Raw genomic sequence first — 23,849 nt, 5'->3', positions numbered from 1 at the left:
GTCCCCTAAAACTCCTGTTAGTGTTTATTTCTTCCCTGCCTTCCCTGAAGCTTCTCGTAGCTTCAGAGAAAAAGATTCATCTCCACTTAAAGCCAGAAACCAGAGGATGCTGAACCTCCTGGGAGAATGTTCCCCCAAGTGCCCTGCCCTGTGGAACCCCTGGCTAAAGTCAGCTTAAAAAAAAAAAAAAAACTTGTTTACTTATTTGTTTTTGTTCACACTGGAAACTGGTTGTTGTGCCAGGGCTTTCTCTAGCTGTGGCTCCCGGGCTCCTCATCGCAGTGGCGTCTCTTGTTGCAGAACACTGGCTCCGGGGCGTGTGGGCTTCAGTAGTTGCTGCGTGTGGGTTAAGCAGCTGTGGCTCCCGGGCTCTAGAGCATCGGCTCAATAGTTGTGTCTCAGGCTCAGTTGCTCCGAGGCATGTGGGATCTTCCCGGATCAGGGATGAACCTGTGTCCCCTGCGTTGGCAAGCGGATTCTTAGCCACTGGACTGCCAGGAAGTCCTAAAAGTCAGCTTTATACGTTAGATCCTGGATGAAAAAGTGGGTCTCAGTGAATAAACTGCTGTTTTTTGCCATTAATTGTGTGACCTAAAGCAGTTCTACCCTGAGGATGAGCAAACAGGAGGTGCTCACAGTTAGTTGTCAACAATACAAATCTTTCTGGTTTTTCTTTTTACTCTTGAACTAAGAACAGGTTAAAAAGAACCCTTTTTGTCAATAGTGTCAGCCAAGAGTAGCTGGGTTTTATCATTTATTTTGTATTATTGAGCACTCTTCCTGGAGCAGTTAGGAAGAGAGAGTACAGAAGTAGGCAAGCAGCAGATTTCTTCACTTAAAAGCAAAGAGTCACGTGCACAGATTTTTTTCTTCCTGAGGTTATTAGCACAGTGTCATTTAAATTTACCCAGTGTCATTAATTAGCACACACTAAACAACTAATCAACATGATTCACTGTTGTCATTTGGAAAAAAAAAATGTATTAGGAAAAAAGTAATTTTCCAGCTGAAACATCAGATTGAATATGGATAATTGCATTGTAGTTGACAATAAGTGTCTTGACAAATATTTATGAAATGTGCCAAGTTAGGTCATCAGAAATGTGTTTAATTGGGGGATGTGGTAGTTAGCACAAAAGCCTCAAAAACTGGTGATAGGAAAGATGGTATTCCTTGAAGCCATATCCCTTTTTTTTTTCAGTTAATTAATTTGTTTATTTTTGGCTACTCTGTACTTGGTTGCTGTGCTCGGGCTTTTTCCAGTTGAGTGTGTGAGCATCTCAGTTGCTGTGGCTTCTCTTGTGGCAGAGCATAGTCTCTGGAACATGAGCCTCAGTCATTGCAGCTTCTGGGCTCGAGAGCACCAGCTCAGTGGTTGCAACGCACGGGCTTAGTTGCTCTGCGGTATGTGAGATCTTCCTGGATGAGGGACTGAACCCATGTCCCTTGCATTGGCAGGCAGGTTCTTAATCCCTGACCTCCAGGGAAGTCCTGAAGGCTTAATTTGAAGTGCAGATATTTGGGATCATTGGAGGGAAGTATATGGCGTGTTCTTGTTATTCCTCATTTTGTGCTAATGAATATTTGTTGGTGGTGAGTGAGCAAAGAAAGTGGCTCTTTAGAAGAGAACCCATGGTGGCTATAGGTGAAATTGTAACTGATTTCTCCAAATTCAGACCATATAAGAAATCACTCTCAGAGCAATTTCAAAGCTGTGACATTTGAAATTCCATTTCAAAGCAGTACCACTCATGAACCATCAACGGAATTACATTTTATAGTTTTATGAATTGACAAAGGAAGAAAATCTACTCGTTGATATTCTCACACACATACATAGAAAGTACAATGAATCTAGACACTGTACATCATGCTAAAATATTTTAATCTGTGGTAGAGTTTTGTTCGTTTCTCCTTTCTCCTTTTCCCGTGTTCACACCTTATAATATTACTGATCAAAAGAAATGGCATTTCCACTTGCAGGCACTCGGTGCATCAACCTAAGCAGTGGTGAGGAAATTTCACACCATCCTGACATGGTGCCACTGTGGTTTCTTTAATAGTCTCACTTGGCTGGAACTCTTGAGGTGAAGAACCAGGCTTATTTATCATTGATTTTTCCTTTTTTAGTGAAGATTCCCTATTGAGTATGATTCTTAGTTTCAACTATATTAACAACTTCATCCAGACTTATGTCTGCCTTTAACTATTTTTTAATCTAGTGTAGAGTCTCATCTTTAGCAATTATTGCTACTTATGATAAGTAAGACTTATCTTACTGATTGTCATTTTCCTGAAACTGTCATTTAAAAGGTATTAGCTATAAAGATTAAAATTCAGCTCTGTGTAGATTAAGAACCTCTATTTTTTTCTCTTTGTCTCTTCCCTTTTTCTCCTTTCAGTGATAATAGTTGGCAACAAGTGGCATGTAATAATCCATTAAAATCTCAGTAATTCACATCTAAACTTGATACAGAAGACATAAAAGATATGTCCTGTCTGTTTCAACATAGCTTCCATTTTGATTTATTAAAAAGCATTTTTTCCCATCAGCAGATTCTTGCTTCTGTAGAAGTGTTTCTTTCCTTTTGCTAATGAATTTAAACATTTGCTGCTGCTGGAAACAATCAATAGTATTGTGTCCTGTACATTTCTACCCAATAAACAGAATAGCTCTGGTCTCCCATCTCCAGTGAGTTTTCAGATGTAGAGTCATATCAAGATGCAAACAATTATCTGTCATTTATGAGTATATTCTTCTAATGTTATCATCACCTAGAAATAACAATCCGGGCATGGACAGAACACCAATACTTGCTTAGAATTTCTCTGACGACTCTTTTCCTTGGAGCTCAGTATTTCTTGTCTTTTGTATAATTCATTTTTAGGGCATCTGATAGCCTGTAGCTCATCCTTTGTTTATTTTATACTTCAGCTGCCTCAGTACATAATAATAGCTGCTACCAGAATACAGAGCAGCTGAAGAAAAGCTTGCACTTGACTCCGGATGGCAGTGGTACTTAAAGGTACAGTACAGAGACACTCGCTGAGAAGCCTGACCTTCAGTAATTGTAAAGTTAACTGCCTGCAAGTTCCTCATTTATATATGTGAATTAAGTAGCTTAGTAGTTACCTATTAGATGTTAACCAAGTGGTTCATGTGTAGCTATTTAATAAAAGATTTATTAAAGTCTTGTTTTATTATGAAGTCTACTTTGGCATGGATAGCTCATTAGTTATGTTCCCATAGCTTTTTACTTTGTAGCTCAGTAATGTTTTGCTAATTATTAATGTATGAAAACGCATATTCAGTTACCTTTTTATTACTGCATTTTTACTTTAAATATCAAGATGTCTTAGGCTGCTTTAATGGGAAATCAATGGGTATATCTTTTAAAAAAATTATGTAAACAGAAGTATGATGTACTAAAGTAAGATATTTTCCTTCTTTCCCCCCCTTTTATCTTTACTTTAAATGGTTCTAAGGAAAAAGAAAGACAACCAGGTCTGAGTTAGCCTTGGCTATTAGAAATCTAGGCAGCAGCACACATACTGGCTGTTCAGTGCCAGAGGAAAGCCTTCCCAGTTGAAAAATTGTACCTCCACCTACAAGCCGATAACCAGCTACCTTTAGCAAGGTAGTAAGTAGTAAGATCCTGCTTCATTAAAGACACAGCTTTAAGTAAAATATCACTGGAAAGGTAATCCACTAACTTAATTTTACTAATTGATGCCATATCCTTTTTTAATTGCAGTTTTTTGTTTACTTTCTAATTCTGTATTTTATTGGAGTATAACTGTTAAAGATATTTTCAGGAAACCCAAGAACACATGTGGGAAAAGAGAAAACCACAAAATATGGTAACAAGACGTAACAATGAAAAAGCTCAGGTTTCAGAACATAAACTTCAAAATCGGACATGGGCCTCAGCTAAGAAATTCTTTGAGAGTCTCACCGTCTCCATTTGTTTTTTTTTGTTTGTTTGTTTTGTTTGTTTTTACAAACACCCTGTAAACTCATCTAAAATTGCATATTAGTGAATAGTCAAAATCAAAGGGATTCCAAGATCTCTTGAGATACTTTGTCTTTAATAACTTTTGTTATTTGCTAAAAGGCCCATAGAGGGATGTGTGTGTCCAGTTATAAGAGTCATAGAAAGACAGAGGAGGGCAGAGGTGTGATACAAGAAGGTTTGCTAGGAGGTGTTTGTATTTAAGATGTCTCAGTGTAACCAGAAGTAGGATCTGGCTGCTCACAATTGAAAAGCCATTGAAGAGGTCAGGTTAGTGGAAAGGAAAGTTTGCTTTATTTTGGATGCCAGCAACCGAGGGGAGGGCAATCTCCTGTCCAAAGTCCCCCTCCTCCTGACAATCAATGGGCAAGAGCTTTTGCAGGCTGAAGGAGGGGGCTGCATGCAGAAACAGCACAGTCATCTCTAACAGCCATCTTGATACTGGTCATCAGTGGGCTGGTCAGCGTCATCTTGGTTATTTTAGGTACAGTTAGTCTTCAGTTCCATGGGCGGTTTGTTCTCAGAATTGTGGCAGCTTATGGCATGGTTACTGCCTGGCCATCCTGTAATTACCTTCTCCATCTGGTTAGGGTTTCAGCATCTGTAAGACAGCTCACAGGATATGGCTCAGCATATAATCTATAGCCCTCGAGGAGGAACTAAAGGTCCGTGGCTGTGCTTAATGACTAAGCTATTATTATTTGCTCTCCTTTGGCTGTTTTCCTTTGTTTCTGCATGTTCTCACTTCTCTGATTAAACTTATTCCTTGGCTAAAGGTTTTCCACAGACAAAAGGCAGGCTGAGGACCTGGGATATTTTATCCATTTGTAGCTTTAAAATGTATCTCAGTGAGAGGAGGATAACTCCAGAAGCTGCTGTACTCTTAGCTCAGCAGCTGTATTCTATCATAACCGTATAGTTTATCGTCCAACCAGGATAGTATGTGAGTGACAGGAGCCACAGGGACTGCAGGCATAAACTGAGGCTGCTCTTGGCAAAGAGGCATATGGTACCCCAACTAAGCTTTATTCCCAAGAGTAAAGTTCGTTTTTAAATTCAAATTACTTCTCACATAAGGTAAATAACAACACAGAGAGGAAGTAAAAGAGGTAGTGGGAAGGCGGCCATTAGTTGAATACATGTGTGATTTCTACTTTGAGATTTTCTAGTTTTTATTGCTGACTTGTAGCAAATATTTAACCCTTCCCAGAAAAAAAACTTCTGTTGGCCTCCAAAATATGTAATTCCTAGAATGATATGTAAAATAGTCCTCTTTCTTTTCTTCTTGCAATATCCGGAGAACAAGAGGGGGCACGTATTAAATTGGTGTATTGAATGGCTTTTTTGTCCAAAAAGTTCAAATTTAATTTCTTAGATGTCAGATGTTAAAGGTAAATCATATTAACTAAAAATAATAAAGAGAAAATTTGATCCTGAATTTACTCAAAGAATGGACATCCATGTCTCTCCGGTAGCATTATAATTTGGTTTCTGAAACCATCTGTTATATTGAAGGAAACCTCATTCTAAAGTATGAGATAAAGATTCATAGATGATTACTAAGATAAATGAAAGTGAAAGCATAATTTTTGAATGTGAAATTACTACTAACCAGTTGTAATGCTATAACCTCAACTAGGTTGTTTAGCAGGCATCATGCCAATAATTAAAATGAGAAAGTAGGCTATGGACTAATTATAGCTCTAAAATTTTGACTCTCAGGAGGCCGTATTGATATATATTCCTGAAGATCTAGTAAATATATAAACACAATTTAGCATCATGAGACAAACATCAGCTTTGCAGTCCGACCTGATTTTTAATCCTAGATCCATCATTTAAACTAGCTATATAATAATCTACAAATTATTTAAATCTGAGGTCAGTTTCCGATGCAATAATAATATCACCTCAAAAATGTTGTGTTAAATGAAATAATGTAAGCAAAGCCCCTAGAACATGATAGGTGCTTCATAACTATTTTTTAATTTGACCAGATAATAACAACCATTGCATAGGATAAGATAAGTTAATTGGTTAAGAGTTGAGCAAATATCTTTTGTCATTAAGTAGCTCTCTTCTCTCCAAAAATGAGAAACATATGTTTTAACTGGAGTACTTATGTCTAATTTATCTTTATGTGCGAGATAGTCTAAGCCTAAACCATAGTTTTACCAGAATAAAATCTCTTGTTTTTTTCACTGTTCCTGTCATTCAGCAAAAAGAAGGTAAATTTATGCAGATAGGAACCCCAAGTCTGTTCATTTTGTTCTTGAGAAGAAAAAAGAAATCTTCAAATTATAATGAAAGGCAACTATTCATATCCCTGAAACATTTAATTAACTAAAGTAATAAATGTTTGGAATGAATCCATAAAAACCTTGATAGATGCATTGTCTTCCTATCAGTCAGAAGTGAGACCCCAGTTGTGTTTTAAGGCTTTTAAAGCTTTAGGTATCTTTTGAGTATGACGAAGTTACTGTACAATAGAGTAGGAGTGTTATTTTGTTTAATTGAGGTGAACCAGTTTTTTTTTTTAATAGAAATTAAGATACCAAGAAAGTATGCATTAATCATTTGCTAAAGGCCTTAAATGACTTTTTGAAAGCGTAATTCCCTCCAATTGCAAATACTGTGTACTCTGATAATGTCTGGTTTTGGATAACCAGCAATCTGTATAAAATATTCATATATGATAACCTTAATTTCCACGATACCTAGGGAAATGAATTCTTAATTACTCCTAACACATTTCTAGTCGCTTCTCTGAGCGTGATCAAAGTAAAAGGTCAACTGTGCTGTTACTCTGGTCACAGCTAATGACTGTGATTTTGTCATTACCTTTTTTCTGTATTTGACCTATTCATTGTAAGGTGCCTCTCTTCTTCCTCAGCAAATGTGTTTGGAAGTTTTTTTAGAAGATTCTTTTACTCTTCACTGAGATTGTCTGTGAAAATATGTTTCAGTCCTCTTTCCTTGATTACGAGAGTATGTACCTGTGTGTGTTATCTCTACTTAGCATCATCCCTTCATGTTGATTTTATCTTTTTCTTCTAGAATACATTGTCCAATTTTGAAACTATTTTTCCTCTCTAAAATTTCATCCTCTGGTTTCATCACCAATGAACAATACCCTGTCAAAGATAATTGCTTTTCTTTTCCTGTGTTTCTTCATTTTGCCTTGACTTACTTTTGCCTATTTTATTTCTTTCTCCTCTCATTTCAAGCCTGAGTCTGTTGTCCTATTACCCCATTCTCAGAATGCTTTCTTTTTAGCCCTAAGATTAAAATCTTGAACATACAGTTAGCCAAATAAGTTTAATACATTCTATTTGGTAACCCCTCTGATTCTGCTGTGACCCTCTATGAGTTCTTAGTAACTCACCTCATATTCCGAGCCACTTAAAATACTCCTACCTAGGAATTCCCTGGCAGTCCAGTGGTGGGGCACCGGCTCAATCCCTATTTGGGGAACTAAGATCCCACATGCTGCACAATGCAGACTTAAAAAAAAAAAGTAGATTTTATAAAACACACAGAGTGGGGATTTTATGAAGTTTAAGTAACGTAATGTTTTCTCTACACACTTTGAATAGGTCCTTAATAAGCTTTACTTAGAACACTTACCGCTCTGGACTGGTTGCTTTCTGTTCTGTTAAATACTTCTTGCTTGCCATCACACATCTGATTGACAAGGGTATCTTCCACATCTCTTAAAACCCTGGAACGCTTTTATCCTTTATCAGCTTACATCGACACCTGAAATTATTGTTTTCGTAGATCACGCTTCCCTTCTCAAATTTATAGAAAGAGCTTTGCTGAACAATTTTAAGGCATCAATAATTAAATGAATTAATAATTAAATAGATTAAATCTTGTTCAAATAGCACATAGGAATTTTAAGATCTCCTTTTTCATTTCTATTTTAATTTTAATATATTTAATATGTAATAACTCCCAACAGTAGTATAATTGATATCTGAAAACATGTAGGAAACTATCTAATGTAGATTTGGGTCTTTGATATCATGGCTACACAACTGAAACAGCTAAAATGTAACAAAGACTAGTAAGTTATTTTAGCAATTTTGATAATAGTTTTAAAAATTGTGCATATGTAATCCAGTTGTTCAGTTCTTAATGCTCCCAAGCAAACTCTGCGAGATGATTTGTTACTTGGTTATAGACATGTTTAAGTTAAATCATAGTAAAAATATTTTTCTTCCTATTATAGCCTTATTTATTTTTTTACAAATGTGATTATACTTAAAATTTACATTGTATGTCTCTCCTTATTTAAAACTGAAAAGTAAATGTAAGACAGTAAAAAGTTTAATAAAATACATTTCCTGCAAATCACCTTAATACTGTCCAGAATTTTGCCTCCTGGTTTTCAAAGATCAATTAACACATGATGCTGTATTTACCAAGTACATGTTTGTGTACTCAGTATGATTACAGATGATCCAAGGGCAGTTGCCAAAATGTACAGTTATCAATACATTCATATTGCAATTTTTTTGTAAAATATTATAAAACAATTTTTTGTCTCAATCCTCCTTTTGTAAACCACTAATAGTGCATATTAATTCAGGTAATAGCAACAAAATATATCTTGTTTATAAACTTTTCATTTAAGACATTTTTCTTGTTGGGATCACCTCCTAGTGTGAAAGTTGTCCAAAGATAATAGCACATCAATTCAAAAGTATAATAGATTTGAGACCACAACATGCTATCAGCATGAAGTAGTTTATCAGTCTCACTAACTCACTGTCACAGCTAGAATCATTACACATTTGTTCTTTTGTTTTCATGTCAAAATATGTAATTTACATTCTAATGCTGCTTACTCATGTGGAGGATGTTTAATTTTCTTATTTAAAATATTTTTTAAATGCATACCGCAATTAATTTAAAGGTAATGAAAGAACAGGCACTTTAATTAGTAGGAATCTAAAATATTTCATTTTTTGCACAATATATTACTTAATATAAAATATATTCAGTTGTTTATAGTGATAATACCTTTACATCAGAAGCAAAATAATTACTCTATTTTGAACAAGCCCTGTCCAGTTCTTAGAAAATTTATCCACACACCCACACGCATCAGCTTTTCTAGACTCATTCTGTTTAGACATTAGCAGGAATCAATTCTTTTAATTCATTTGGCTGCACTGGGTTCTTTGGTTGTGGCATGCAAACTCTCATTTGCAGCATGTGGGATCTAGTTCCTTGACCAGGCATCAAACCCAGTCCCCCTGCATTGGAAGCATAAAGTCTTAGCCACTGGACCGCCAGGAAGTCCCCAAAATTAGCAAAGATTAAATTATCAAAATGCAAAGTGAAAAATATTGAGGTTTGTCATTGACTCACTGTAAGTAAATTTTGTTTTTTTCTCAACTGTTTCACCTTTTCATCAATCCTTGAGACAAGCCTATTCAGTTTTAATATCCCATTTGGTAATTTTTTATTCTTAGTTTTACCTTTTGGCAAGTGCTGCTTCAGCACAGTGGTTGCTGAAGAAGTTAATTAAAAACTAGTTCTCCAAATACTTTTTACTTTCCTGCTACCAGTTAAGTAAATCTTCACTGGTTTTCATACTCACCGTTGAAAGCGTGTTCTAAGATAATATCTAAAGGATGAACTTCAAATGTAATAATGAGGATCCAGTGTAGGATTTCTTTTTTCAAATATACTAGAATGCTGCTCCCTCTGAACCTCAGTGAGAGAATTTTTTTTCACTCTGTAGTTTTTGTGGTTCAGAAGCTCCTAGTGCTGCAGCCTTTGTCAGGACGTGTGTGGTAGTGCACACACCACGGTCAGTGCTGGGAAAGTCACCCCAATCGTCACTACTCTGTCCTAAGCTGCTTCAAAGGGGAAAAGTCAGGGAGAACTAACATTCTACAGGAAAATACTCATTTTCGTTTCTTTTGCCTCATAGTGACAGATGTGTAAGGAAGTAAGGAGATTAGATTTGTGTGTGTGTGTGTGTATCCAGTGCTTTTAAAATGTTTAGAATTGATTTTTCCAGAAGTATTTCCTAATAGAGAATGAGTAGAGATAACTCTTTCTTTTAATTCAGGTAATACATGGAAGCAAAATATTTAGAGGAAAAAGGAGAATATATAAAAACAGAAAGGTTAAGAGTGGAGAAGGAAATGGCAACCCACTCCAGTATTCTTGCCTGGAGAATCCCAGGGACAGGGGAGCCTGGCAGGCTGCCGTCTATGGGGTCGCACAGAATCGGACACGACTGAAGCGGCTTAACAGCAGCATTGTCTGTATGAACAAAAGTCATGAAACCTTTTGGGAAGTTGTATACCCAAGATGGATTATCAGGTAGCCTTCTACATGACTGACAAATCCAAGTACTAAGTTCAATGGAAAAAGGAAAGAGCTCTCTAAAAAAGAGATCCTAATGGAATAGAGTAGTTTGTTGGTGAATGTCTGATAAGCACATAGAAATATAGATACTCTGGAAAACAAAGAAGAACCAGGGTAGAATGGACCCCGGTGTCTCATTTAGAGATAAGTAAGAGACAATAAATGTGGTAGGCATTTCAAAGTGGCAATGAAATTAGAAAGGACGCAGGAACCAGTTTCTTAACAAATAGGCAAAATCGAAGGGGAAGAGCAGTAAAGGAAAGGTTGTTGCAAGTAAAGAATAAAGAGTGAGATGATATAATACAGTGAAAAATGGGTAGGCCTTTGGATCCTGAGGTCGGATGGATCAAGCCTCATGTCCTACACATTCCATTTGCTCTAAACTACTTGAAGAGAGCTAGCAGCAGTGACTGTTTAAGCAAGAGTCTTTGGGTTGATTTTCTGATTTGTTATACAATCTGGATGGGAGTTAAACCCAAGTTAAGAAACTAACACACCAGTTGCTTTACTGCAGTGGTTCTCAAAAGTATGGTCCCTGGACCCAGAAGCATGAGCTGCTGGGGTTCCACCCCAGACCTTCTGTGTCTTAACAAGCCTTCCAAGGGATTCTGGTGCAAGCTGAAGTTTGAGAACCACTGCTTTAACATATGCAATAGTCTCAAAGCACATTTCTGCTCCTGTTGGTGGCCTAAGCCTTGGCTATGTAAATTCTCAAGGTTCTACCAAAACCTGTGAGTCCAGAATCCATCTGATGGAAGGCTCCATGAGAAAGATGGGTGACTGCAGAATACTCTATGCAGTCTTATAAAGATGTTAGCCTGGGTGGGCTTCTCCATGAAAACTCATGGCAGCGACTACAATCTCTTAGTTCTGGAGTCTTCACAGAACTCCTGAGTGCCATCATCCTCAACTGATGGAGATTCTTCCCAAACAGTTAGGTATTTAAGAACAGTAGGTAATTCCCCAGGTGTCTCTGGGTATCTGTTGAGTATCAGTCGCTGAATGGTAAGGAAAACTAACAGGAACCCAGCCTTGAATAGAGATAGCTAATTTTCTACATGGACTTGCTTTCTTTAGATTTCTGTTTAATAGTGGCCCCCAAAATTTATATTTGCTTGGATCATTATCCTGAAGCCCATCACTTCAATAAACTGTTTTTTAGGTCTTTTAATCAGTCACAAACACATTGCTAAAAATATATTTAGCAGATAATCCAGTTGGCCTTGAGACTGAAAAATCAGAATTTGATAGTGAAAATGCTCAATAATGAAGCACAGGTTTTAAGGTTCAAAATTCTTAGATAATAGTTCATATCATCTTTCAGTTTTATCATTTCTTATATACTGACAAATATTTGGGGCTATTTTAACTCCTGCAATGTTTAATATATATACTCTCCATGATAGACCACAAGTAATTAAGTCAGAGGTAATTGGCAATATGGAAGACAACATACAGTAATTAAATTTATATTTTGAAAAATAATTTTAAAGTATTTTGTCTTAAGATGAATTCCAAGAAAACCATCCATTGTTTCAGCATTATCAAGTGACTAAAACTATCTGAACTCAGTAGTTAATTTTAGCTCTCTTATATTACCAGGTAAATTTAATCCACAAGTATGAGATTCATTTGCTTTAAATCTGAAAATGTCATTTCGGAAGAGTCGTTTGAAGTTGAGGGAATCTTATGAGACCTTTAATAAGCCTCTTAAATCTAGAAAGTTATATTTTGCCAGAAGGAAAAAGAACCTATACCTTCAAATTTCTTGAGCTCTTAAGTGAGAACTTTGGATTCTGAAAAGGTTGTAAATTTGGCCAAATAGAGCCAATCTTTCTTCTTACCGGCGCATTGTCTATGAAATCAGAGCATCCAATTTGAAGCAAGCAATCTAGATTCTGGGTAAGTTTTTTTTATTGATTTGCCTGGAAACATAAAAAGCAAGGCATCAAGACATTTAAACAGTTCACATTTAGCTTGATGTAAATTACTCTTTCTGTTCAACAGAGACTGTAAGAAGAGGAAGAAAGTATCAGTAATTCCTACGCAATAGAGCCTTTCTCGCAGTTAGATGGAACAGGCTGTGGACAGTAGAAATGTTTCTCCAGATGCCTGTATCTCACCATGAAGGTTTCAGCTGTGCCTTAGGGATTGAAACTGAACACTGACTATTACTTTCTTTTTCATTCTAATCATTTGCTTTGTTTGCTCATCTCTCAAAAGGTTTTTAACACTGTATAAAACACTATAAGAGGGGGGGAAACTATTTTTCTGTGAAGATAACCAATTATGAAGTTAATCTATTAAAATTTCATTCAGTAGTTATACACTTTCTTGTTGACTTTTATCTTCCATCCCAGTGGCCCACTGAGTAAATCACTCACACAGCTTTAAATGATACTGTAACACATTTTTCTGGGGTGCTTCTCCCCATCTGGTCCCTATAATTTCTGACTTACTAAGCCATGTTCTTTGATTTTAGAGGAACATCATGATTATATTAACCTCCTGAACAAAAGACTGGTCTTAACCTGTTTATTTCCTGGTGATGCTTATACAATTACAACTTAATTATATCATAACTTGTTTAATTTTATACATGATGTTAGGATCTTATAAAATGAGCACTGAATGAGTTGATATTACATATAATGTAATATGGAAAGGCATACTTAAAATAACTCAAAAAGCCCTATTATTTCTCCACTAAAAATTTTAATGATAGTTAAGTTTTTTCAAAGTAATTACTTTGAAAGACTAACTCCATCAAAAGTGAAGAGTTAGCAAGGAACAAAGCATACCTGCTGAGAGATTGAGTAAAAGAGCAAAATAAATGATTGAAAGCAGCTGTAAGTGGCCCGAGGTGAGGGTAGATAGACATGAGTGGGCATACAGAGGTAATTGTATTAACTACTGTAAATGTATTGTGAGGGTTCAGTATTTAAAACATGGCATCTCACTCGAGAGTAGAGAAAATTTGAAATGAAAATGTTACTTGTGCCCGTTCTTGGCTTTGGCCAAACAAATTAAAATGAGGATGTTGAGCTGTAAGAACTCAGAAGAGCTGCTCCACCCTGGCAATGTAGCAAAATGAATGAAACGGGGAACAAAAGCAGGGGAGAAATGCGGTGAAGGGAAGAGCACGAGATTCTCTGACAGTCGGATGCTAGTGGGAGGAGGGGGCAGGCAGAAGAGAAGAGTAATTGAGAATTGGCTCTCCGCCTGTCGTTAAGGACAGAGGCACCAAGAGTGACGGAAAGGTGGGAATGGGGGCAGCGACAAAGACAAGGAGACTCAGCCTCTGTCCTGATTAATTTTCTCAGTTTTCATTTTATACTGGAGTATAGCTAATTGACAGTGTTGTGTTCATTTCAGGTATGCAGTAAAGTGATTCAATTATACATAAACCTGTATCTATTCTTTTTCATATTCTTTTCCCAGAAAAGTTATTACAGAGTACTGAGCAGAGTTCCCATGCCATACAGTAGGTCCTTATTGGTGGTCTATTGTATATATAGTTCTTTGTGTGCATTAATCCCAGCTTCCTAATTGATCCCTCCCTGCCCCACCTGTCCCCTTTGGTAACCCTAAGTTTGTTTTCTATGTCTGTGAGTCTCTCCCTGTTTTGTCAAGAAGTTCGTTTGTATCCTTTTTTAGATAGTAATTTTTAATTTGTGACATGTCCCAGGGAAAGACCCATCACAGAATCAGAAATTAGAAGCTAGAACTGAAGGCAGAAAGCTGAAATGAAAAGGTTGGTCTGAAGGCAGATCAACAAAGAAACAGATCTTTGAACTTCAGAAAAAAAAAACAAAAATGAGCAGCTCTTAATTGTGCTTAATACGGGTGATCTCCCCACGTGTGTTTTCGCTGCTCCGTGGCCTTACAGTTAATGATGCCATGCAGTTCCACGGCGCTGTTTGTTGTTGTTAATAGAATCCCCCTCAAGATTCCAAAGCCGCAAAGCAACGTTAATGTTCGGTGACCTTCTGTACCGGCTGTCTTTGGGGCTTTGAAATTGATTTTCCTCATCCCAGTCTCTGATAGTCTCTCTTCAAGTGTGCGTCTCTAGTTCATCACCAGAGTGAAAACGGTGGCACAAATAGCAGAGGAGCTGGAGGCAGGCACCACGCCGGGCATCATTAAGAAACATCAGAAAAAAATCAGCCAGCTCTGGTGTGCTCTGTGTTACAAAGAGGCTGCTGCTGCTTCTATTTTATTGCCGAATACAATGGGGGAACATTCTCCCCGGATCCGCTGGTTTCATTCCCAAATATGGTCTGAGAAGGAAACAGCGTCTCTCCCTTTATTCTCCAAACCTTGTGTGGATGCCGGATCAGAAGCATATGCTTTTGATAGTAATTTTTGCAGAATTTTTGATATATGAGAAGCATGTTCCCAAGGCTATATGACCTGGCAAAGGGTCACAGGGTGGGAAAGACTGTCATGATATACACAGGAGTAGGTGCCTTAGAATTTGGTGATAAAAGAATTTTCTGGAAACTCCTTGTATACTTTTCATGTAGCTGCATTCCAGTATCCACTTTCCCCATTCATTTCTTAGGTATTTGTGGAGCTCCAGACATAAACTAAGTATTGGGTTCGACCTTGAAACAGTTTTTTAAAAAGTCCTGGGCTTAAAGTCACACAATCCGCTCGTCAGTGTTCTATGTTTTCTGTATTGCAGTGGAAAGGACACTGCTGACTTTGGAAAGACGGCATCCTGTCTGAGCCTAAAAATGGACAGATTCCTACCAAATCTGAAACCAAATGTTCTCTATAGAAAGTATGTTGACACAGAACTTTTCTACTAGTCTAGTTAATGTCTAAGAGGTTTTTGCATGTGTGTTTTAACCTGTTTTGAAGCCTTGAAAGATTCCTAAAGGAATCATCCTCGCATGAACAATACCATTTGTAAATGCTTTCAAAATGCATCCGTTTAAGCAGTCTTTACGAATTCTTTCTGTACTTACATACTAAGAAGCCATCTAAAACTATTGAAGACCAGTGATTCTAGAATAAAATTCATGGGTGATTTGATTTCTCTTTCAATGTGTTTATAATGTTTCTTTATTTACTATGCAAATCTCTAATGTACTAATTTGAGGACCCCCTGACATAGAAAGTCATTTACACAGAGGAAGAGGAAATGCACTTCTGAGGTTTAAAGACAGTGGCAATAAATACATAAAAATTCTATTTTCTCTTGCAGAAACAAAATAAACGTATGTATTAAATAACTTAGAAACTCTTTGAAAGTTAGGAGTCTTCAGTTCCACTCACATTGATAAGCAATATATTTTTGAGTAATATATTTTCGTTTTCAACAATGTCTCAAAGCTATATTTTACCCTAAGAAAAATAATGATTTCATAGTGGCTCAAGCCTGGTTCTTGAAAGAATTCTTTTCCAGGATCAGCAGAGCAGGTAGACATCATGTACTAAATACCATAAATTTCAGAAACTGAAACAGAGGTATCTAATTTGAAGTCAACCTGTGTCTAACTCCCTGTCTTGATCCATGTTTTCAGTGTTAAAGGCCCAGAGTCAAATCCCATTTCCTATTCAGAAATGACCCAACCACTTTGAATAAACCTTTAACACATTTTCCAGGTTGAGGTTTGGGATAATTTCCAACTTTTATTTATTTTTTATCATTTGTTTATTAGCCATGAGTCTTTGTCCCAGGTCCTTTTTTCTAGGAGACTCACTTTCCACATCGGCACAATAGTCACTGTTTGCTTTATTTCACAATATTTGTGGAGCAACAAGTCTGTGCCAGGAACTCTGTAAGTCCTGAAAAGACAGAGGTGAATGAGACTTTGTGGAATTTACATTCTAACCAGAGAAGACAGACTGCAGACTTACGCCATGGATATCCCATTTGTATCCATCCACATTTGTATGCCAGATAAATGACCTTTTCAAAAAAATACTTCTGTGTATATTTTATTTGAAACTCTCAACCCTAGGAACTTCACCCGGGTAATTTGGGTCTTCCCCCCGCCCCTGACCCCTGACATGATGCTGTGAGCACAGCGAGATGCCCCTCATGCTTGGAGTCTCCACGCAGATGCTGGTCTTCTGTCTGTCCCCTCAGCATCAGTCACAGTGTGACTGCGGTGACGGCCTGCATCCCTGTCTGCACGGCCTCTTTGCGGTGATAGCAACACACTCTCTCTTTTTTCTGCTGCTCTAGAAGCCACAGAAGTCATTCCGCTTCCCACAGACTGCGCTGAGCTGCAGGACTCTCAGGAGGGTCTCTTCAGTGTGCATTGAACACTTAACCTGGTGCTGGATGTGAACATGCCATATATGTTACTCATTTAATCCTCATAACATGCTTTCATAAGAGGTGACGTTTTATTGCCATTTTATAGGTGATAAAACCAACACACAGAAAATTTGAGTAATTTAGAAACATTATCCAGCTAATTATAGGTGAAGTCTGGATTTGAACCCAGGCATGGGCTTCCCTGGTGTTTCAGACGGTAAGGAATCTGCCTACAGTGCCGGAGACCTGAGTTTGATCCCTGGGTCAGGAAGATCCCCTGGAGAAGGGAATGGCAACCCACTCCAGTATTCTTGCCTGGGAAATCCCATGGACAGAGGAGCCTGGCAGACTACAATCCATGGGGTCTCAGAGAGTCGGGCACAACTGAGCTAACACAGTCACCTTCAGTCTGGTTCCAGAGCCCACATTCTTAATAATTAAGCTGAATATCAATATGGTAGCAGATGCCAAACACTGCTTCCAACATACCATTTAATTCAGGTTGTAAACTTTAAAGTTTGCTTTGTAAAGTAGTTCTCTGGGGGGAAATGGACCTCATAATATGGTCATTAGTATAATTCATAGAAGTAGTTACTTGTCATCTGCATGTGTTCTAATTTTGTGGTTGACAAAGCCTTTTTAGATGCATTAACTTCTTTACAGCTTTGTAAGGTAAGTAAATCATTAGCTTCATTTTACACATGAAAACAAGATCCTAAATTTAGGAAATGTTAGATCAGGAACTTAAATCTTCCGATTTCTAACCGAGAATTCTTGCCACTATACCCGTGAGGCAAATTTTCATGACTTTTACCATATCTGCACCCCACTCCAGTACTCTCGCCTGGAAAATCCCATGGATGGAGGAGCCTGGTAGGCTGCAGTCCATGAGGTCACAAAGAGTCGGACACGACCGAGTGACTTCACTTTCACTTTTCACTTTCATGCATTGGAGAAGGAAATGGCAACCCACTCCAGTGTTCTTGCCTGGAGAATCCCAGGGATGGGGGAGCCTGGTGGGCTGCCGTCTCTGGGGTTGCACAGAGTCGGACACGACTGAAGTGACTTAGCAGCAGCAGTACATCAGCTACACATTTATCCACTTAATAATTTTTCCAGAAATGGGTTCTTTGTAAACTTAAATCCCTGGTTAGCCTTGCCTAAGCAATAATATGTTGTTAAATCATAAGCTTGTTTTTTCTTTCATTTTTCAACACTTATATTTTTGCTGGTGGTTGTTGTTGTTTAGTCACTAAGCCCTGTCTAACTCTTTTGAACCCCATGGACTATTGCCCACCAGGCTCCTCTGTCCATGGGATTTCCCAGGCAAGAATACTTGAGTGGGTCGTCATTTCCTTCTCCAGGGGCTCTTCCTGACCCAGGGATCCAACCCGCATCTCCTGCATTGGCAGGTGGATTCTTTACCACTGGGGCACCTGGGAAGCCCCACATTGTGCTCACTGTATTCCAGGTACTTTACAGTAAGCACATTAACTCATTTAAGCCTAATAACAACTCTGACAGATAGATACTATTCTTGTTTTCCATATTGAGAAACCAAAACACAGAGAGGAGTTAAATACTTTCCCCAAGGACACATACCTAGCGTAGTAAATGAGGATTTGAACCTCGGCAATCTGCCTTCTAGGTTCTGTCCTTTAACCCCTTGTTCGTGCTGAGTCACTTCAGGCGTGTCCGACTCTGTATGCGCCTGGCTCCTCTGTCCATGGGATTCTCTAGGCCAGAATACTGGAGTGGGTTGCCATGCCTCTCCCAGGGGATCTTCCTGACCCAGGAATCGAACCCCTGTCTCTTTTGTCCCCAGCCTTGGCAGGCAGGTTCTTTACCACTTTAGTGCCACCTGGGAAGCCCCTTTAACCCCGTTAACTTGTTTGATATATTCAGTCTATTTTCTAATAGCCATTAAAACAAATTACTTTGCATTACAATTTAAATATCCAGCTGTACCCCATCTAAAATCTTCTTGCATGCAGACTGTTTTGCACCATGATGGAATACTCTAGGTTATTTCCTATAGTCTCCTGCATAGGAAACAGAGCAGAGTCTGTTGACCTCACTGAACATGTTATTAGGGAAAATAATAGAAAAGGTTAGGACACAAAGTAAAAACACAGTAAGATACTCACATACTATGAAATTTCAACCATGAGAAACATGATGCTTTTTTCTCAATTTGAGGACATTTAATGTTCATAGGAATCTTAACACTAGTCATCTTTTATAAAGAATTTCCTGTCACTCCTTTCGTGTGATCACTCAATTTCTGCTTCGACATTTTCAAGAGAGTAGAGAACTTTTAGAGGCAGTTTGCCCCGCTGTCATTCAGCTCCGATCATTAGGGAATCTTTTTGTGTGTGTGCCTGTGTGTCCTCAACCACTCAGTCGTGTCTCTTTGCAACCATGTGGACTCTAGCCCTCCAGGCTCCTCTTTCCATGGGATTTTTCAAACAAGAATACTGGAGTGGGCTGCCATTTCCTACTCCAGGGATCGAACCCGAATCTCTTGCGTCTCCTACACTGGCAGGCAGATTCTTTACCACTGCACCACCTGGGAAGTTGATCTAAAAACTTGCTTCACTAGCCTCTTCATTCATTGAGGCTGGTTTTAGAAAGTGTTCTGTGTTTCCTTCCCTTTCTCCATCCCTCATCCCAGTAGACTCGCTTTGCTGGTTATGTTTGACGTAAGCAAAAGATTTAAATTAGTTTGCCTCCCTCGAGAACTGGCCAGCCACCTGTGGCCAAGATTGGCAGTACTCGATATGGGTGGTGGGAGGTGGGGGACAGGTGAGAATTTTCCGAGCATGTCCAGGAAAGAAAGCAGCCTATTCTATGTGATCGTGCATGCTTGTGTATGTAGGCGTACATATCCTCACATGGAGCAAAGCCACATGCAGCTATAAAGTCATGTCATTGCTTTCCTTCCGTGAAATGTGGAGGTGTTCTGAAGGCAGTCCATAACGGGAGCTTCCAGAATGGTTTTGTACCGTAGAATGGTGTGACTAGAACTCCTCTGCAGTCTCTCCAGACACCTACTGGAAGGGACAGGAGTCCTCTGTGTCTGTAACTCCTCCTCCTCTATTCATTACAAATCAGTCTCTTCAAAGTCATATGTTTCCGAGTTGGGTTTTTAGGTTAAAATATTTTCTTAATGTCTCTTTTTTTTTTTTTTAACTCCATGTAGTAAATGATTTTAAAGCCAGAGAGAGACAGAACGAGAGGTGAGCTCATGCCTCACTGTCTCTGTCTCTCCGATCACAGTATATTTGCATCTCACGATGATTTTCTCCTGTCCTGCAGGCATTTCCTATTCAAAACAGGAACAGGGACCACGCCACTGTTCAGCACTGCCACCCCAGGATACACGATGGCCTCTGGCTCTGTTTACTCGCCACCTACTCGGCCGCTACCTAGAAACACCCTGTCAAGAAGTGCTTTTAAGTTCAAGAAGTCTTCAAAGTACTGTAGCTGGAAATGCACTGCCCTGTGCGCTGTAGGGGTCTCAGCGCTCCTGGCAATACTGCTGTCGTATTTTATAGGTAAGAGCCCGTTTCTAGAACTCTGCCGTCTGTACATCGGGACGTCGCCTGATTGTTCATTTGGTTTTATGTGTTTGTCTGGACAGGGCTTGTATTCAGAGGTTATACGTCATGGGTGAGAAGTTGGTCCTGATGGATGATAAATGGTTATTCTCGTTATGTAGATGGATGGAGAAGCTGTGTTTGCGTGAAGTGCGAGGTCTGCCTTGGACACTCACTAGAGCATCCGTCTGTGTTGCATTTGTCTCTCGTGAGTGTGTTCACTTCTGTGACATTTCCTGTCCAGGAAGTAATTCATGCGCTTGCAGGAATGGGCTCTGTGTAGGAATCCCCTTCAGGGCGGCGTCAATAGGGAGCTCGCTGCTCCTCCTCGTGATGTTGCTCATCTTTCAGCCAAGCCTGCGGTCTAAATGTAAAACCCACCACTCAGAGCCATCCTTGTGCACTCAGGAACTTCTCTCCAGAGAGCTGTGCATCCATAAAACCAGGGCTGGATGATGTACACGTCCCTGTCTGTGGGTTTTCCACCTTTTCGGATGGAATATTGATCGTGGTTTTTGTCACCTGACTGATTGGAGCTGCTAAGAGAAGTTGCAAATGTGTCTTTTCTTTAACTATTTCAGAACGTAGATGAGCGTTCAAGCTATTGGCCAATGGCTTATTCAAATGTCAGAAATGACCATATCCAGTCTTGATCTAAGTGTGTACAGAAAGGCATACAGCATCGAAAAGCAAATCATGTTTACTGAGCTAAATCACAGGCTGTGTGTTTCGCCAAGAACAGCCAGTGATGCTTCCTCAGGTCTGCAGAGCTATTTGTGATGCCCGGTGAAATTCCATAAGTGAATAAGTGTCACGGGGCTGTCTGTGGAATAGTAAGACCCTTTTGTGGTGAACTGGTTTCTGTCTTTAGCTATAATACTTCTTAACTATGAGTTAGGTCCTTAGGAAGTGAAGGGACCATCTTGAGTCACGTCACTGAAGAGGAAAGTAGAATTTTAGAGCATGAAGGAAGTTGAAAGATAGTTGAGTTGGGGGGAGCAGTGCGGCTGCACCTACCTACTGTGACTTGCGATTCTGTGACCATGGCTGACTCACTCATAGACCTGGCACCCCTCCCACTAAACCTGCACACAGCCTGATCATCCTCATCACAGGGCTGTGTGCAGCCACCGTCCATCAGAGGTGAAAACAAGATGAGGCCTTTCTGTCATTTTTTAATCGTCTAAGTTAACTCCCTCCTTGTGAAAGTGGTCAAGCCAGGTACTGAAAGGGTTGTCACTCGCTGAGATCACACTAATGACACATTGCTGTGCTGTTTTGTAACACTCGTGATGCACAGGAATGTCACAACAACAGCAGTCAGCCTTCACAAACAGATTCCTAGTATTTAGCTAGAAGATATCCGGCCTTGGAGAGCGTCTCTTCTGGTTAACTATTTGTTCATTATTTGTGTACGTCAACAGTGTACTGCTAGATAATTTTAAACGGTTTCTCAAATGTAACAGTCATAAGTGGGATGTAATAAATTAAGCATATTAGTAGGGGATTTTTTTTTTTCTGTAGTACATGCTAAACCGATAAGTACTACGCAGGGTTGGAATTCAGTGTCTGTGTTGTTGGACATAGTTTCTGATCTTAAGTGCCTGTGTCCTCTTAAATATTTATCTAATAGGTTGTTAAATGTTTTGAATATCAGCTCTGCTACCATTTAATTTTATTTACACTGTGTGATTAGGAAGAAAAACAGCATTTTAATGTGAGATCAGATCACTATTATTTGTGAGCCTTTCCTCCTTTTAAGGATCCGTCAATGAATATAATTGAATATTAGACTCCTAAATAAAAACTCAAAATGTTCCTTTTTTTCAAATTATCTGTTTTTACTTTTTCATGGTTAGCATCCTACTTTAAACATCTCCCTTTGATTTTATCTTTATCTTCATGGAATTTTTTTTTTTTTTTAACAGTGAGAGACTTTAATTTTTTGGGTTCCAAAATCACTGCAGATGGTAACTGCAGCCATGAAATTATTTTTTTTCTCTTTTTTTTCTTTTTTCTTTTCTTTTTTTTAATTTAAATTTTTATTTTTACTTTATTTTACTTTACAATACTTTATTGGTTTTGCCATGCATCGACATGAATCCACCACGGGTGTACATGCATTCCCAAACATGAACCCCCCTCCCACCTCCCTCCCCATAACATCTCTCTGGGTCATCCCTGTGCACCAGCCCCAAGCATGCTGTATCCTGCATCGGACATAGATAGACTGGCGATTCGTTTTTAAAATATTCATGTACTCTTGTCAGTTCAACAGATAATTTGTTGAACATTTGTTGTGATTTAGTTACTGTGCTGGAAATTAAGGTGATACAATTCCAAGAGTTATCTGACAAAATTACTTTTTTTTTTCCCCCTTGGAGTATAATTGCTTTACAGTGTTGTATGAGTTTCTGCTGTACAGTGAAGGGACTCAGCTGTATATATATACACATGTAGTATATATGTACATATATTCCCTCCCTCTTGAGCCTCCCTCCCTCCCCACCCCCATCCCACCCATCTAGACTATCGCAGAGCAGCAGTCTGAGCTCCCTGGGCTAGACAGCAGGTTCCGCTAGCTATCTGCTTTATACACAGGAGTGTATGCTTATCAATGCTCCTCCCCCAATTCGTCCCACCCCCGCCTTCCAACCTCCATGTCCACAAATCCGTTCTCCATGTCTTCATCTCTATTTCTGCCCTGCAAGAGGATCGTCAGCACCATATATAGGGAATCTAGAAAAATTACTTTTATCATCAAAGAATTAAGCCATCCTTTTATTGCTTTACTTAAGCACACAAACATACTTGTAATTTTCACTGGTCTTTCTGTGTTAAATAATTCTTAACACAGTGATTTCTTTGCTGTTGTGTAGGTCAGGTAAAGAATTTTACTTCTTCATCAGTTAGCATGATAAATCTTCTTGAGAGTGAAGATACTGCCTTTACCCTTGAAAAACAGAGGAGGACACTTTGCTCTCCGGGAGGGCGGTCCTTTTCTATTGAGTGGTATAGAGCCGGGAGAGAGATTTGTCCGGGCAGATCAGCCTGATAAACCCTAGAATCAATGGGGAGACCAATGTCATCATCAGATTGACCTTATCACCTTTCACAAAAGCACAGCCATCCTTAAATTATTTCCATTCCCTTAGAAGTCCCCTTCCCTCGTATTGACTGTCAATATAAAGTCAAAGCCTTAAAGAAATAAAGGGCCTGAGGGATTATTTGTCTCCTAGAATTTTCTCACCTTCCAGTAAGGTCAAGAGAAGTTACGAGAATATAGCATTTACCAGTCTCTTCTCTAAGGTAGAATTATCTCAGAACAGTCAGAAAGGAAGGGAGAGAAGAGACAGGCTTTGTGTTGGTGGTTTTTTCCTATCTCGGACAAAGTGAAAGTCGATCAGTCATGTCCAGCTCATTACGACTCTAGGGACTGTAGCCTGCCAGGCTCCACTGTCCATGGTGTTTCCCAGGCAAGAACCCTGGAGTGGGTTCCTATTTCCTTCTCCAGGGGATCTTCCTAACCCAGGGATCAGATCCGGGTTTCCTGCGTTACATTCAGATTCCTAT

The 23,849-nt window shown here is 38.9% G+C and overlaps 1 protein-coding gene across 3 annotated transcripts in view; it reads left to right on the top strand.

The window, feature by feature from the left end:
• TENM3 (teneurin transmembrane protein 3) overlaps window positions 1–23,849 on the top strand; it is a 454,641-nt gene that overhangs the window by 268,250 nt on the left and 162,542 nt on the right. For all 3 annotated transcript variants that reach the window (XM_018042106.1, XM_018042103.1, XM_018042105.1), the window contains one exon: window positions 19,996–20,234. In XM_018042106.1, the coding sequence (XP_017897595.1) occupies window positions 19,996–20,234 (239 nt within the window). The remainder of the gene's footprint in view (window positions 1–19,995; window positions 20,235–23,849) is intronic.

The sequence above is a fragment of the Capra hircus genome, chromosome 27 (assembly GCF_001704415.2).
Source record: "Capra hircus breed San Clemente chromosome 27, ASM170441v1, whole genome shotgun sequence".
NCBI lineage: Eukaryota > Metazoa > Chordata > Mammalia > Artiodactyla > Bovidae > Capra > Capra hircus.
This window is presented reverse-complemented; position numbering and strand designations above follow the sequence as displayed.